General features: G+C 45.4%; 1 protein-coding gene across 3 annotated transcripts in view; it reads right to left on the reverse strand.

Annotated features, from left to right (window-relative positions):
* Positions 1-1,575: 1,575 nt before the first annotated feature.
* CGRRF1 (cell growth regulator with ring finger domain 1) overlaps positions 1,576-12,278 on the reverse strand; it is a 186,275-nt gene continuing 175,572 nt past the window's right edge. For all 3 annotated transcript variants that reach the window (XM_085626831.1, XM_085626830.1, XM_085626832.1), the window contains exon 6: positions 1,576-10,043. In XM_085626831.1, coding sequence (XP_085482957.1) covers positions 9,681-10,043 — 363 coding nt within the window. In that variant the 3' untranslated portion in view covers positions 1,576-9,680. The remainder of the gene's footprint in view (positions 10,044-12,278) is intronic.

Raw genomic sequence — 12,278 nt, forward strand, 5'->3', positions numbered from 1 at the left:
TGTTGTCCTGATGGTGTCCAGAATGCCATGCCTCACTGTCTTTCAAGCAAGTAAAGATGCCTGGAGCGGTCCTTTTTTTTCCCTCAGAATATTTTGGGTGTCAACCATCATCCTGAGATTCACTATCGCCCTCCTGAAACTTTAAACTTGAGTTTGCTGGGCTCTATTTAGCACCAAATGAGTTTCATCTCGAGTCATCGCAGTTTCACATAGGCATCTAGGAGTTTTGTAGTTGGTTCTGGTGCAACCTTGCTTAGTGAAGTATATAACAGAGACAGTGGCAAAGAAATTCCCAGGTCACAGAAGAGAGTGATCTAAGTTGTTTCTACTGCTGTGTCCAACTTGTCAACAAGTTATAGTTATAGTTAACAAAGTTGCAATGGAGAGCCAATGACAACGATATTATTGATGTTGATGCAATGGGATCTCAGCGGGTGTCATCATCCATGAGCTACGGAATGATTATTGTTTAGTGTCATTTTCTAAGCAGATGGCTATGTTTATTTTGAACTCCTACTGAAGGGCGCCAGAGTCTCCCGTTAAATCAATGAGGACATTGTTCCATGTTGGCGGTGAAAACAAAATAAGTGAACACCTGCTCAACAAAAAAAGGAGTAAAAAAGACAGAGAGGAGAGAGAGAGAGAGTGTAGAGGGGAGGGGAGGTAGAAGGGAAGTAGGGGTGAAGGTGAAAAGAGGCAGAGAGAACTATCCCCAGTATCAAGGATCCAATCCCGAAGGGGAGGACTCAATATGGCCTCTTGTTGGCCCTCACACACCCCGAAGGATGTCTTGCTTCATCATTGGGCTTGTTATTGCTGCTCGTCGGGCCGGCGCTGCAATGCCCGACGGTCCCCCGAAGGGTCTCTTTGTCGGAGATCTTTTAAAGAGAAAAGCCGATAGGTGAGTGCGAATGTGTGGGATAAAAATGGTGGTGGATCCAAGAGGTAGGTGGTTACGTGCGTGCAAAGTGTGTGGATAAAATTACCTAGGGGTGTCCCAAAAACGCTTTTTTAATGTAAAGGGACCCCAGACAAAGTAAAAAGACCGGTAGGTCGGGGAGTCACCAATAAGCGCAAGGTGCTAGTGTGACTCATAAAGAGGTCGACATGTTTCACGCCTAATAAGCCTGGGAAGGTCAGTGGCGTTTCTTCAGGACCTAGTTGAGTGAAAGGATGTGCACGATACAGACGGGGGTTCCAGGAATTGGAAGGGTAACCCGCGTCAATGGAAGGTGATGTAAGGTACAGAGCTGCGGGGTACAATGACCGAGTTAGCAGTGTGAGTCAAGAAATGATCTCTACGAAGCGTACCGAACATAAGTTACCCTCGTGTTAGTGACGGCTTCATAGGTATTGCCGTGGCTGCCTGCGCCCTATTTGGGTTGCGTCGGGGGCCGGCTCATTCAGCACCTACCCTCTGCCAGCGGCTGCCAGAGCCTCCCACCTCGACGACAGAAAACGATTCAAACATGTAATGGTATAAAAGATCAAAACACAGAGAACTTTTTTTTTTTTACACAAGGTTGATGTCCAGGTGGAGCAGAAGTTCCAATCAGTTTGAGCTACTTTGCAGCGCATTGTTTAATGTATATTTAATTGCAATATTGTATATTACACGTAGGAACATAAACCAAAGGCAGTCACCTTAAAATAAAAAGACAATTATTTGCACTCATTAAAAGTTTCACAGAATTTACCACTCTTCCATTAGCTAATAAGGCAAGGTGTGGCAATGGAATGCCTCGTAGAGATTTTACTACACAGTAATTTGGTGAAACTTATAACGAGGGACAATGTGTTTTTCATTTAAAAAAAGCCACAATTAAGGGTAGTTAGGATGCAAAATATTAGTCCAATTCTGCTTTACTGCTGGATGAAAAAACAGTATTTTGGTCTATTTTATTTTATGAGCAGTATAAAGAATGAGTGTTTTTTTCTAAACAAAATAACCATCTATTTGAGTGACAGAACATAAGCAACACTTGTATTTTTTTTACAAAAGACAGAATTTTAATCTGTTAAACAATTACATTTAATGAAGACACTTGCACATACTCACAAACAAGTTACTTACCTCTGGAATGGCTCTTTCTGGCGATTACTCTAGCTAACCATGGATTACTCACCATTAGATTTACTCCAGACTGCAGCCACCAGACTAAATCCAGAAACCTTTTCCAGCATTTGCTTCCACATGCCAGGAGGTGGCGCTGTCAGGCTCCAAGGCAGCCTCGTCCCTCTGGAATGATGGTGGGGGCTCTATATAGATGCCTCCCCTGTGCACTGACATCAGAACATTCTAAACGCCGAATATTTATAACAGATTGACAATCAGGACAATGTGCAAAAAGCAATCCAGACGAGGACGACGGGGAGGGGGATTGGGGGTTATGTGCGAGTCTACGGTTAGAATATCCACCAGGAAGAGTGTTTCTGAAAGGAAGTAATTTTTTATTCAGATCCGATACTTCTAACTGCAGATTCCTCACATTTTGAATGGGTATCAAAGCAGTACTTCCCAAAATGTGGAGGGTCTGAGGAGCGGACTTCCCACCGGGAAACTAAGCAGGATCGACTGGGCAAAATAGTCCTTTCTGCGAACCTGATAGTCAAAGCAGTAATGTCGGGTGAAAGTGTGGAATGATGCCCAGGTATCCACCAGGCACATGTAAAGCACCGTAATGCATCTGGCTAATGATGTAGTTTCAGCCTTTGCTCTGGTAGAATAAGTTTGAAGACCATCAGGAGACTCCTTCTTGGAAAAGCATAGCACATTTTTATGTAAGAATAGGTCAGTTTCTGGATTGCCCTTCCCTTCTGAACAGTATATAACCCACAAAAAGTTAGTCACCCACTTGGTGCTCCTTAGTTTGATTGATCTGAAAACTGAGGTCTCTCTCTAAAGGACCAACCATTGAAGCCTCCGCTCCTCCTTACATGAATGTGGCAGAGAGAAGAATGGAAAGGCGACCACTTTTGGCAGAAGTAATGTCCAGGTCGAAGCACTAGCTTGGCTGGGAAGAAGGTGGTATAGGGTGGTTGCACTGACAGCGACTGCAGTTCACCAACATTGGCCACTGAAGTAATAGAAATAAGGAAGACAATTTTAAGGGTCAATTGCCTAAAAGAACAGCAGTGCACAGTCTTGACAGGTGTGCACATTAAGGTAAGAACCAAATTATGGCTGCACTGTGGCTCAACCAAAGGTATAAGAGGACACATGTATGTAAGACCTTTCAATTATGCATCATAAATTGCGACTTTATTAACAGGGCTGACAGCAAACCTGAAAAGGCTGAAAGAACTGACAAATAAACCTTTACAAGCACCCACAGCAAGATTCTGTGGGCCAAAGACAGGGCAAACAGAAGAATACCAGGATGTTTAGTCTGCAGTAAGTGGAAAAGACAGTCCTCACACCAGGCAAAACATTTTGCCTACTGTCCAGAGAATATGGATGTTGTGGGCAGATGATGACCTGCCAGAATGACATCCACCACTTCCTCAGGAAAATGAAATCCACTCAGCTGGTTCCACTCAATCACCATGCATGAAGGAGTAGGTTGTGAAGGTTCAGTGTAGGACTGTGTCATGTTCTTGGGAGATCTGGTCCTTCCGGAGAGGTAGGTGGAGGGGGAAGGTCAGATGATCAGACTCAGCAGTTTAGATTCCCAGACCCAACAAGCCCAATCCAGGGTTATGAGGATGTCCCAGACTGGTTTTGTGGTGGAAAGGCTCTGCACAACACCGTGTCCCTTTGGCTCCAATAAAGGTAATCTCCTACACTGGTTGAAGGTGGGATTTCTGCTTGTTGATGGAGACCCCTAGAGAAGAAGGGAGTGAGATGATTATCAACAGGTGGTCTGCAACTGACTTTGATGAGCTCGCCTTCAACAGCAAGTCATTGAGTTATGGGAACACATGCTCTCCCGACGAAGATGTGATTTGACCACTGCTGTCACCTTTGTAAATAGCCTGAGGGCGAAGTGACCCCAAAGGGCAGGATGGTAAACTGAAAGTTTTCCTTCCCCACCACAAAATGGAATTGCAGAACAGGTACATGAAAATATATATTCTGTAAGTCCAAGGACACTATCCAATCCCCAGAATCTAGAGCGGAGAGGACCTGGGCCAACATCAGCATTTTCAATGCGTCCTTCCGAAGGAAGGTTTTCTAGAACAAAGGGTCCAAAATCGTTTTGAGCCCACTGTCATTTTTGGGTACCAAGAAGCAATGGAAGTGGGACGTAATGCCCCTTTCTTACTCTGGGACTCTTCGATTGCCCCTTTGTCCAGCAATGTGAGAACCTCTAGGGCAAGCATGAAGACATGGTCCGAGTAAAAACAGAAGGAACAGAAGGGGAGTTGATAGAAAAGAGACCGGTGTATCCATGATGAACAACCTGCAGGATTCACTAGTCTGAGGTAACCGCATGCCACTTGGGCAGGTAAATGCATATTCGGCCCCACACTGTTCAACAGGTGACTCTAGAAAGGGAAAACAAAGCAGCTTGGTGGTGGTTGGGGAAGAAGATAAGGGCCGGGCATTATTCTGGTGACCCAGTCTTCTGAAGCCAACACGCTCCTTGGAGCCATAGAAGGGTTGCATTGGCAGCTGTACGGGCTGAGACAGCAGCCTCTGGAGTTAACCCAGCACTGGGAGCAACTCCTGAAATGTCAGCATTGCTGATGGGCAAGAGAGAGCAAGCCAAAGGATCAGGGCATGGTGTGACTATGATTAAATATTTCCAAAGCTGAATCTGCCTTGTCACCAAACAGCCTGGAGCCCGAGTCACCGCACTAGCAACCATAGCGCAATCTAAACAGTTTGTGGTATAAAGCCCGCCTTACAAAATGTATTTAGTCTTGTCCAGCCCGATCTGATCGCCACATCAAAGAGGGAATGAGTGTAAATACCAAACAGGCAGATTGCTATCAAAGATCGTAGTGCCACATTGGCGGCAGAGAACACCCGCTTGCCAAGAGCACCGATGCACTTCGATTGTCTATCAGGTGGAGCAGTTGGGAAGGCATTTGGGTTGACTTGCTGGCTGAAGACTGCACCACAAGATTTTCTGGTGTTAGGTGCTGAATCAATATGGCTGAATCACTCAAAGCAGAATTACGGGGCCTAGGTGTCAGGTCCCCACAATTCTTACCTTCTGTTTGTGGAGAGATCCCACGGGGACGACATGGACAACCCCCTCCTGCGCCCTTCTCCTACTGGAAGGACCAAAATACACTAACCAGGTCAAGGAGGGAACTGGGGGAGGCTGCCAAGAAGTGGATGAGAGCGATATAGCGGATGTCGTGATGGGGCACCCTTCGTGGTTTTCTGGGGCTGTGTGTGTGTCGACACCACCTAATGGCAAGAGAGGAGACAGGTGTAACAACTGCGCCGGTTGCAGAGGGAACAGACACACGCACTAAGCACAGTGGGTAGATACAGATAACGTGAAATATGAATTCCTACGTGGTTACCTGAAAGAAAGTCGCTCAAGCGAGGGTGAAGCGCTCCTGCGCTGTGTTGGGAGGGGCAAGGTGATGGCGACTTCGTGCCGTCGCACGAGTCACCTAAGCAAAGATGAAGCGCTCCTGCGCTGTGTTCGGAGGGGCAACGTGATGGCGACTTCGTGCCGTCGCACGAGTCACCTAAGCTAAGATGAAGCGCTCCTGCGCTGTGTTTGGAGGGGCAAAGTGATGGCGACTTCGTGCCGTCGCACGAGTCACCTAAGCAAAGATGAAGCGCTCCTGCGCTGTGTTTGGAGGGGCAAAGTGATGGCGACTTCGTGTCGGCGCACGAGTTACCTAAGCAAAGATGAAGCGCTCCTGCGCTGGTTTGCGGGGCAACAAGGGGTAGCGACTCCGTGCCGTCGCACGAGTTGCCAAAGTAAAAGGTTACGCGCTCCTGCGCTGAAATGGGGGACAAGAGGAAATGTGACTCCGTGCCTCCGCACGAGTCACTGAGATGAAATCTTTAGGCGCCCTTGCGCGGTCCAGACGGACTGTCCGGTTGCAGGTAGAGCCTTCGCTTACACTCCTGCGTGCCTGCGAAGCTCTGGTAAGGAATCAGAAGCGCCGAGGAGGGTGTCTTCCCCCTTGATAAGCAGACGCAGCCGGAAGTGCCGGCCGGCCGACGGCGTCAATTACGTGCCGTCCAACGACTAGTCTGCAACCTGCCCGGTGGAAACAGATGGGAGGAGTCTCGTAGCCGGAGGAGACTACCCTGTTTCCGGCCCGCTGGCGGTGAGCGAGAGGGAACATGACACTAGGGAATGGGCGACTTAATGGTTTGATTCAAGCAAGGCTTGGACCACATTGCAAACAGAGTGCCTGCCAAAGCCCTCAGTGAAAGGTAGCAAAGGCTCTGAAGTTAAATAGCCTGGGTGCAAAATCTACTTAAGCATATCAGCCTTGGTTTCTGCAACTGGCAACAACAGTTTCAACACCTTTGCTGCCGATATTTAATGTGTAAAACAGTAAGTGCTGGGGTCCAAAGTTTTTCTCAAGAAGCTCAAAGCAGGTGTTACTGGAGCCCACATGCCAAATACCAAGGCAGCGTGGTCTTGATTTCACCTGATGTCTCTTTCATCCACCAGCAGACTCTTCCTGCCCCTGTATCTCACTCTTTCAGGTTCTTTTTTACGTTTTTCTCTCTCTTGCTTTGGGTCAAAGTCAAAGGAAGAAAAATAAGTGGCGGTTACCAAAAATGAGTGCCGTTAGGCCCCAACTGAAATCAACGGTTCCAATTAAGCACTGTCTGCTGTACTATGTACTACTACAGCAAAGGAGGCGCTTTGCTCAGTGGGGCCCCTAATGGAAAGTCCAGTTCCATCTCTGTGAAGCGTCAAGGTCATTAGCATCTTAGAGGTACAAATATAATGCATCATCAGTGTGGGGGACAAATGGTCTGCCTCCTCATCATACACATCATGTGGAACATTTGCAAGTCTTGTGTTGCATCTGAACTGAATAAGGCCTCAAGGTGCCGAAGATACGGCAGCCAAAGCAAAGGCACTGCTCCTGGCTGTACCTTAGCTAACTTGTAATGAAACACTGGCCAAGATCTAGCTGAACTTGGCTCTATCGGACACCGGTGGTTGGGTCAGACCTCAAGCTGGTGCCTCTGCAGTCAGAGCTGACATCAACCTGGCCAGAACTAGCATGACTTCTGGCGAAGGAGTGGAGATGCGGAACTGTGGCAGTGAAGGGATGGGTGGTTACTGGATGGGGGCAGCCAGCACAGGACCTGCTGGGGACTTTGGCAGCTTAAAAGAGCCTGAAGGCACACCAGAGGGAACTGGAATCAACTAGAAAAGCTGCATGATTTTCTATTTGAAGGACTCTTCCTGCAGAGCATTTGAGAATGTCCTTGGAAATTTGCGGCACATCGACTACAGTTGTGAGATGGAGTTCGGCCTTTCAAGTACAGACTGCGTGATCTTTACCTACAGCAGGAGCAACAGAGGAAGAACACCCATCATGACTTATTGTGTTTGCACCGACATTTGTCCTTGGCTTAGTCTTAGACTTACATGAGGATGGGAACCTGGACGGGTCTTAATGTGTGAACTGGCAACCAACTTGGAAACTGAACAGCCTAATTTCTTACGCTCAACGACATACAGCCTCGCCTCCCACTACCTGATTGTCTTTGGGTATGTTAGGGAGCATCTGTCCCACACCTTCGAATCATGCTTGGTTCTGAAACACCATAGACTCCCTGCGGGTCTATAACTGGCTTCTGCAGCATAGTTTGAAGCCTCTAGTTAGTGAGGAGGCATCCCTATCACAATGTCAACCAAAAAAATAACATCTTGGAAGTCGGTAATGGACAGACAGTGTTTAGCAGCAGAGCCTCAGCTCCTCAGCAAAGGGCACAGAAAAAAGGAAACGATGTCAACACACAGGGGTAGCGCCTATATGAGACTCCTTGCCATTACTTCTGGAGTAAGGGTGAGGCTACTGCAGAGTCCGTCAGTACCATCATATACAGGCGTGCTGGAGCAATTGCTAGATAAAGTTTCCGGATCCAGTCTGGTTCCTGGGGAAATTTAAAAGGTGATGATCAGGTAGCAGTATCCATCAGAATAAAAATTAGCAGTTCTCTTCTTTTTTGAGAGCAGATTTAGCTTTAAAGCATGCAGGGATATCAGAAGAAAATGCTGTACTTGCTGGTTGTCTTGTATTTGATTGGATAACCATCACAAAACACATATAGATGTTCTGCACATAAATTTAGAAAATAGCAAATAAACAATCAATAAAAACACATATTTCAAATAGAGGCATTTGCTGAGTTTTGCCGCCTTAAATAACAATTCCCAAAATGGCTGCTCTGTGTCTGTAGGGTTTGTATGTTGAGGTCTTGTGCACAGGCCTACTGCATAACCTATACAGATAACTATAAACCTCACTTATAACAGTTTGACAGTTGGCACAACTGGTACAGCTTTGGTGTAACACGTGTTTATGCTTCAGCGTAAACAAAACAATATACAAGATCACACTGAAAACAACAACTCTTTTAGTTAGCAGATACACAGTATAAGATCTGCTCATGCAGAAACAAATCTGGTAACTTTACATAAATATAAATTGAAACGTTCCTTGTGTTTTATATATAATAAATTAATAATACTTCAAATGCACCATTAGCATTATTTAATGCAAATCAAGTGTTTTCAGTCAGTTAAGTGCCAAAGGATCTTAGCATTACAGAAGCTTGCTGATCTCTTTTTTGCACATACATGAAGCCATATGGCCTGATTAACAAAGGTAAACTTATACTTTTGTGTAAGTGTATGATTCTTTCCTATTGACAAATGTATTTTGCTAGAAGTATCTTTACAACTGCGGAGTCTCTGCACATAAAAAGATAAGACTATCCTATTTTTTTATGTGCGGAGAATTTGCAGTCATAAAGATTCTACTAGTAAAATACCTTTGTGAATACAAAAGCGTAAGTTCACCTTTGTGAATCAGGCTATAACTGTGTAAAAATCTTAGCTGAGGGTGGAAAGTCCTAGATTAATGAATATTTTTGCCAGTAGCTTTACACCACTGACCACAATAGCTGTTCTCCGAACAAGGGCCGGGCAAAGTGTGTACCTGGGCGGTGCAAGGACAAAAGGGCTAGGAACATCCAGAAACTCGTAGTTATGTGAGAGGTGTAAACCTTTTTTCAGGTCCATACCCACCTAGGAGAGTTAATCCTGCAAAGGCCCTCCCACGAGGGAAAAGGATAGTTCACACACCACCCTTTACGGGTGTGTAGAAGGGCTTTCTCAACAGGACAGTTTTTACGTGCAGGCAAACTAAGAGGAGAAAAGTGCTTTCTCTCAATCCACCACACCAGTACATACAGAGAATTAGAAACACGCGTGGAAATCTGTTTTTGATAAATTCTCACGAATACTATTGCAGTCGTTTATGATCTAAGGTGTGTGTGCAAATCTAACCAATTTATAGGTGTTAATCTAGGAGCACAGATTGATGCATAATTTTGTGAATTAGACTCGACAACAGCACTCGTGCCTCTGCATGCTCGAACAGGAGGTACATCCTCTGATAACACCATTTCAACTCCTTAACAAAGCATTTTAACAAAAGCAGTGGTCAGAGTCTGTCTCTTTTGCTTTACAATCCTTCAGAGTACTCAGTCACTTCTTCCCATTCACCTAATCGCTTGCAGTGTTGTCTTCAGTATGCCTGCTTTGTGAATTAGCCCGTTCAGTGGTTGTCGCTTCTTCGGTTTGATTGTAGAGTGAAAATGATTCTTGAACGAACTGTCTGCACATGGGGCATTGCTGAAAATAGTGCATGCAGTCATCACATAAACACGCGTGCCTGCATGGTAAAAGTACCCAGCTGACCCTTCCGTTTTGGCAAACAACACAGTCTTTTCCAGTCTCTTCCAGGGTTTCGGAGCCATCTTGACTTCGCTCCAGATTCTCACAAGTGTCTGAGTCTGTGCTTGGTTCTTTGGAAATGGAGTTGCTGGCGGACAGCGTGGGGTTAGCGTCGGCAGACATGAACAGTTGCTAAGGAAATACAAAGGCAAAGTGCATAGTTGGGTTAGATAATGATTGTATCGAAACAGGTAAATTAAATGTAAACAAAGCTACATTGCATTAAGGCCATCATCTTCGTTGCGCGGGACCACTGGGCGGTAATATACCCTGACAATATACTGATACCGCTCCATGCAGTTTATCCGCGTGCCAAGCTCTGCAGGTCAGAAAAAGGCGTACATGCAGATTCAGTTTTACGCATGGTGAAATCGCATATTTACCAGCAAACACCGGAATGTGGACCATCTTCCCCATGCAAACTTCAGCAGTTACTACCTGCCAACATTTTTGTGTGGGAAATTGAAGCATCCATCAGATATTTACACAGGTTTAGGGGGGATCCTAGATTGACCTTTACAGGTTGAGACGCTCACTATAACCATGAGCCTCTTTGTTGTTTGCAAAATTATTGTATGGTTCTAGAAGATATCTCAGTATAAAGTAGTGATCAATTGGCAGATTGCCTAAACAATAATCTGACCTTGCTATTTTGTCTAAACAATGTTACGTTATTCCCCAGCCAACAAATGCAGTCCAATAACTTTTTCAATAACCCCCGTTTGAGTCTCCACGGTACCAAAATCAATGCATTCATTATATTTAACTTGCAACATAATGGGGCAAGCAGTGTGTTACCCTCTTAGGTCTTCCCTAGGCAGCGCTTGCACTGTTTCTTCGAGACATGCTGTATCTATGATATGGGCTTTTAAAAAACGTCCATGTTTTTCATTGGTTCCTGTCCTTTAGAAATGCTAGCTTTTCATTGGTGAATACACTTAATAGTCCCTCCTTTTGGAATTTTGTATCCTCCCAGGAGGACTGGCCCTCTTGCACTGTTCAGGTTACTTATACTTAGAGACAACTCTTTTTTTTTTTATTTTAAGATCACCTGCCTCTTTGCTTGTTCACTGTTCTGTTTACTTGTGCTATGAAATTTCAGTTGTATCATCTGCTTGCTGTTGCTTTATCTCCCTGTGCCTCCCCCGCACCCCTCCCACAACACTGCTCGCAGGCCCCCACCAACCCTCCGAGGCCACTGCTGTTTTGCTAGTTTTGTTTATTTTTTGGATACTTATGCATAATTTGCAATGCAGTGCCCTCGTTTAATATCCCTTTGCCGCCTCCCCCAGCTCCTGCACAACACTGCTTGCCTGACCTTGAGATCGCTACATTGAATTCTTATGTAAAAGTCATTGTCATTTACAACACCAATAGCTCTAACTCTCGCAAATGTGAGACCTATTGCATTGCAAATGCTTGTTCTAAGTTGGCAGAGGATTTTCTAGTGAAATGGGTGCACAAGACCAGTTGCTCCTTGGCCACAGTTTCCGTTTGGTTGTGTTGTGTTCTCACTCTGTCAATCTTCTCTTGTCTGAGTAGCTTCTTGGACTGCACAGAGTACCTCCGTAGTCAACGAGGTAGCTATGCTTCTTGTGTAGTCTGAACTCTTCTACAAGGAGTATGGAATGTTGGCAGAAACTCTTTGGGGGGCTCTGCATGAGTGTTTCCTGTGGGTTCTGTTAAGTGGTTGCATGGATGGCCACCTGGCCTCGAAGGAAGGTTAATGAGGCCAGACAGAAAAGAACATGGGACTATGAGCATTTTCACGTTTTTGATTTGCTGATGGAAAACAAAAACAAACTTTGCAAAACCAATACATTTTCCTTTGGGACCGGATGGGTTCGCCAAATGTTTTTAGCAGAGTTGCACAGCATACGCGAAATTGTGCGGCATGCCTCCGGAATAAAAAAAAATAAAGCTCCAAAGCCGCCAGCCTATTTTTGTGGCTGTAATCTGTGGTTTTCAGGTTCAATGATAAACACAGCTTTATTCAGGAATAAAAAGCCCGGAGTGAAGAGTTAGATAATTATGTGGTCCTAGTCTAAAAAGAGACATTTTGGCCGAGTCCAAAAGAAAGCTGCAAAAAAAAGGGCCTCCTCAATCAGAGAATGGGTCTACACGCCACACCGTCCTGTTGCTTCACGATATCCATGTTCTTCTAATCATTGCTATGAGATAGGTACGAACATGTATAACCTTATATGCTAATGCAAAACTATTTAATAAGGGAAAGACTCCCTCTGTAGAAGGGCCTTGGCAAAAGTGAGTTCATGTGCACGGTGGAGCTCTAGCCTTGAAGCCCATCATCCCCTTCGGTTTTGCTTTGTTCGCCCTAAGATGACAGGATATGCCGAGACGTGAGGC

This window comes from Triturus cristatus, chromosome 9, assembly GCF_964204655.1.
Source record: "Triturus cristatus chromosome 9, aTriCri1.1, whole genome shotgun sequence".
Lineage (NCBI taxonomy): Eukaryota > Metazoa > Chordata > Amphibia > Caudata > Salamandridae > Triturus > Triturus cristatus.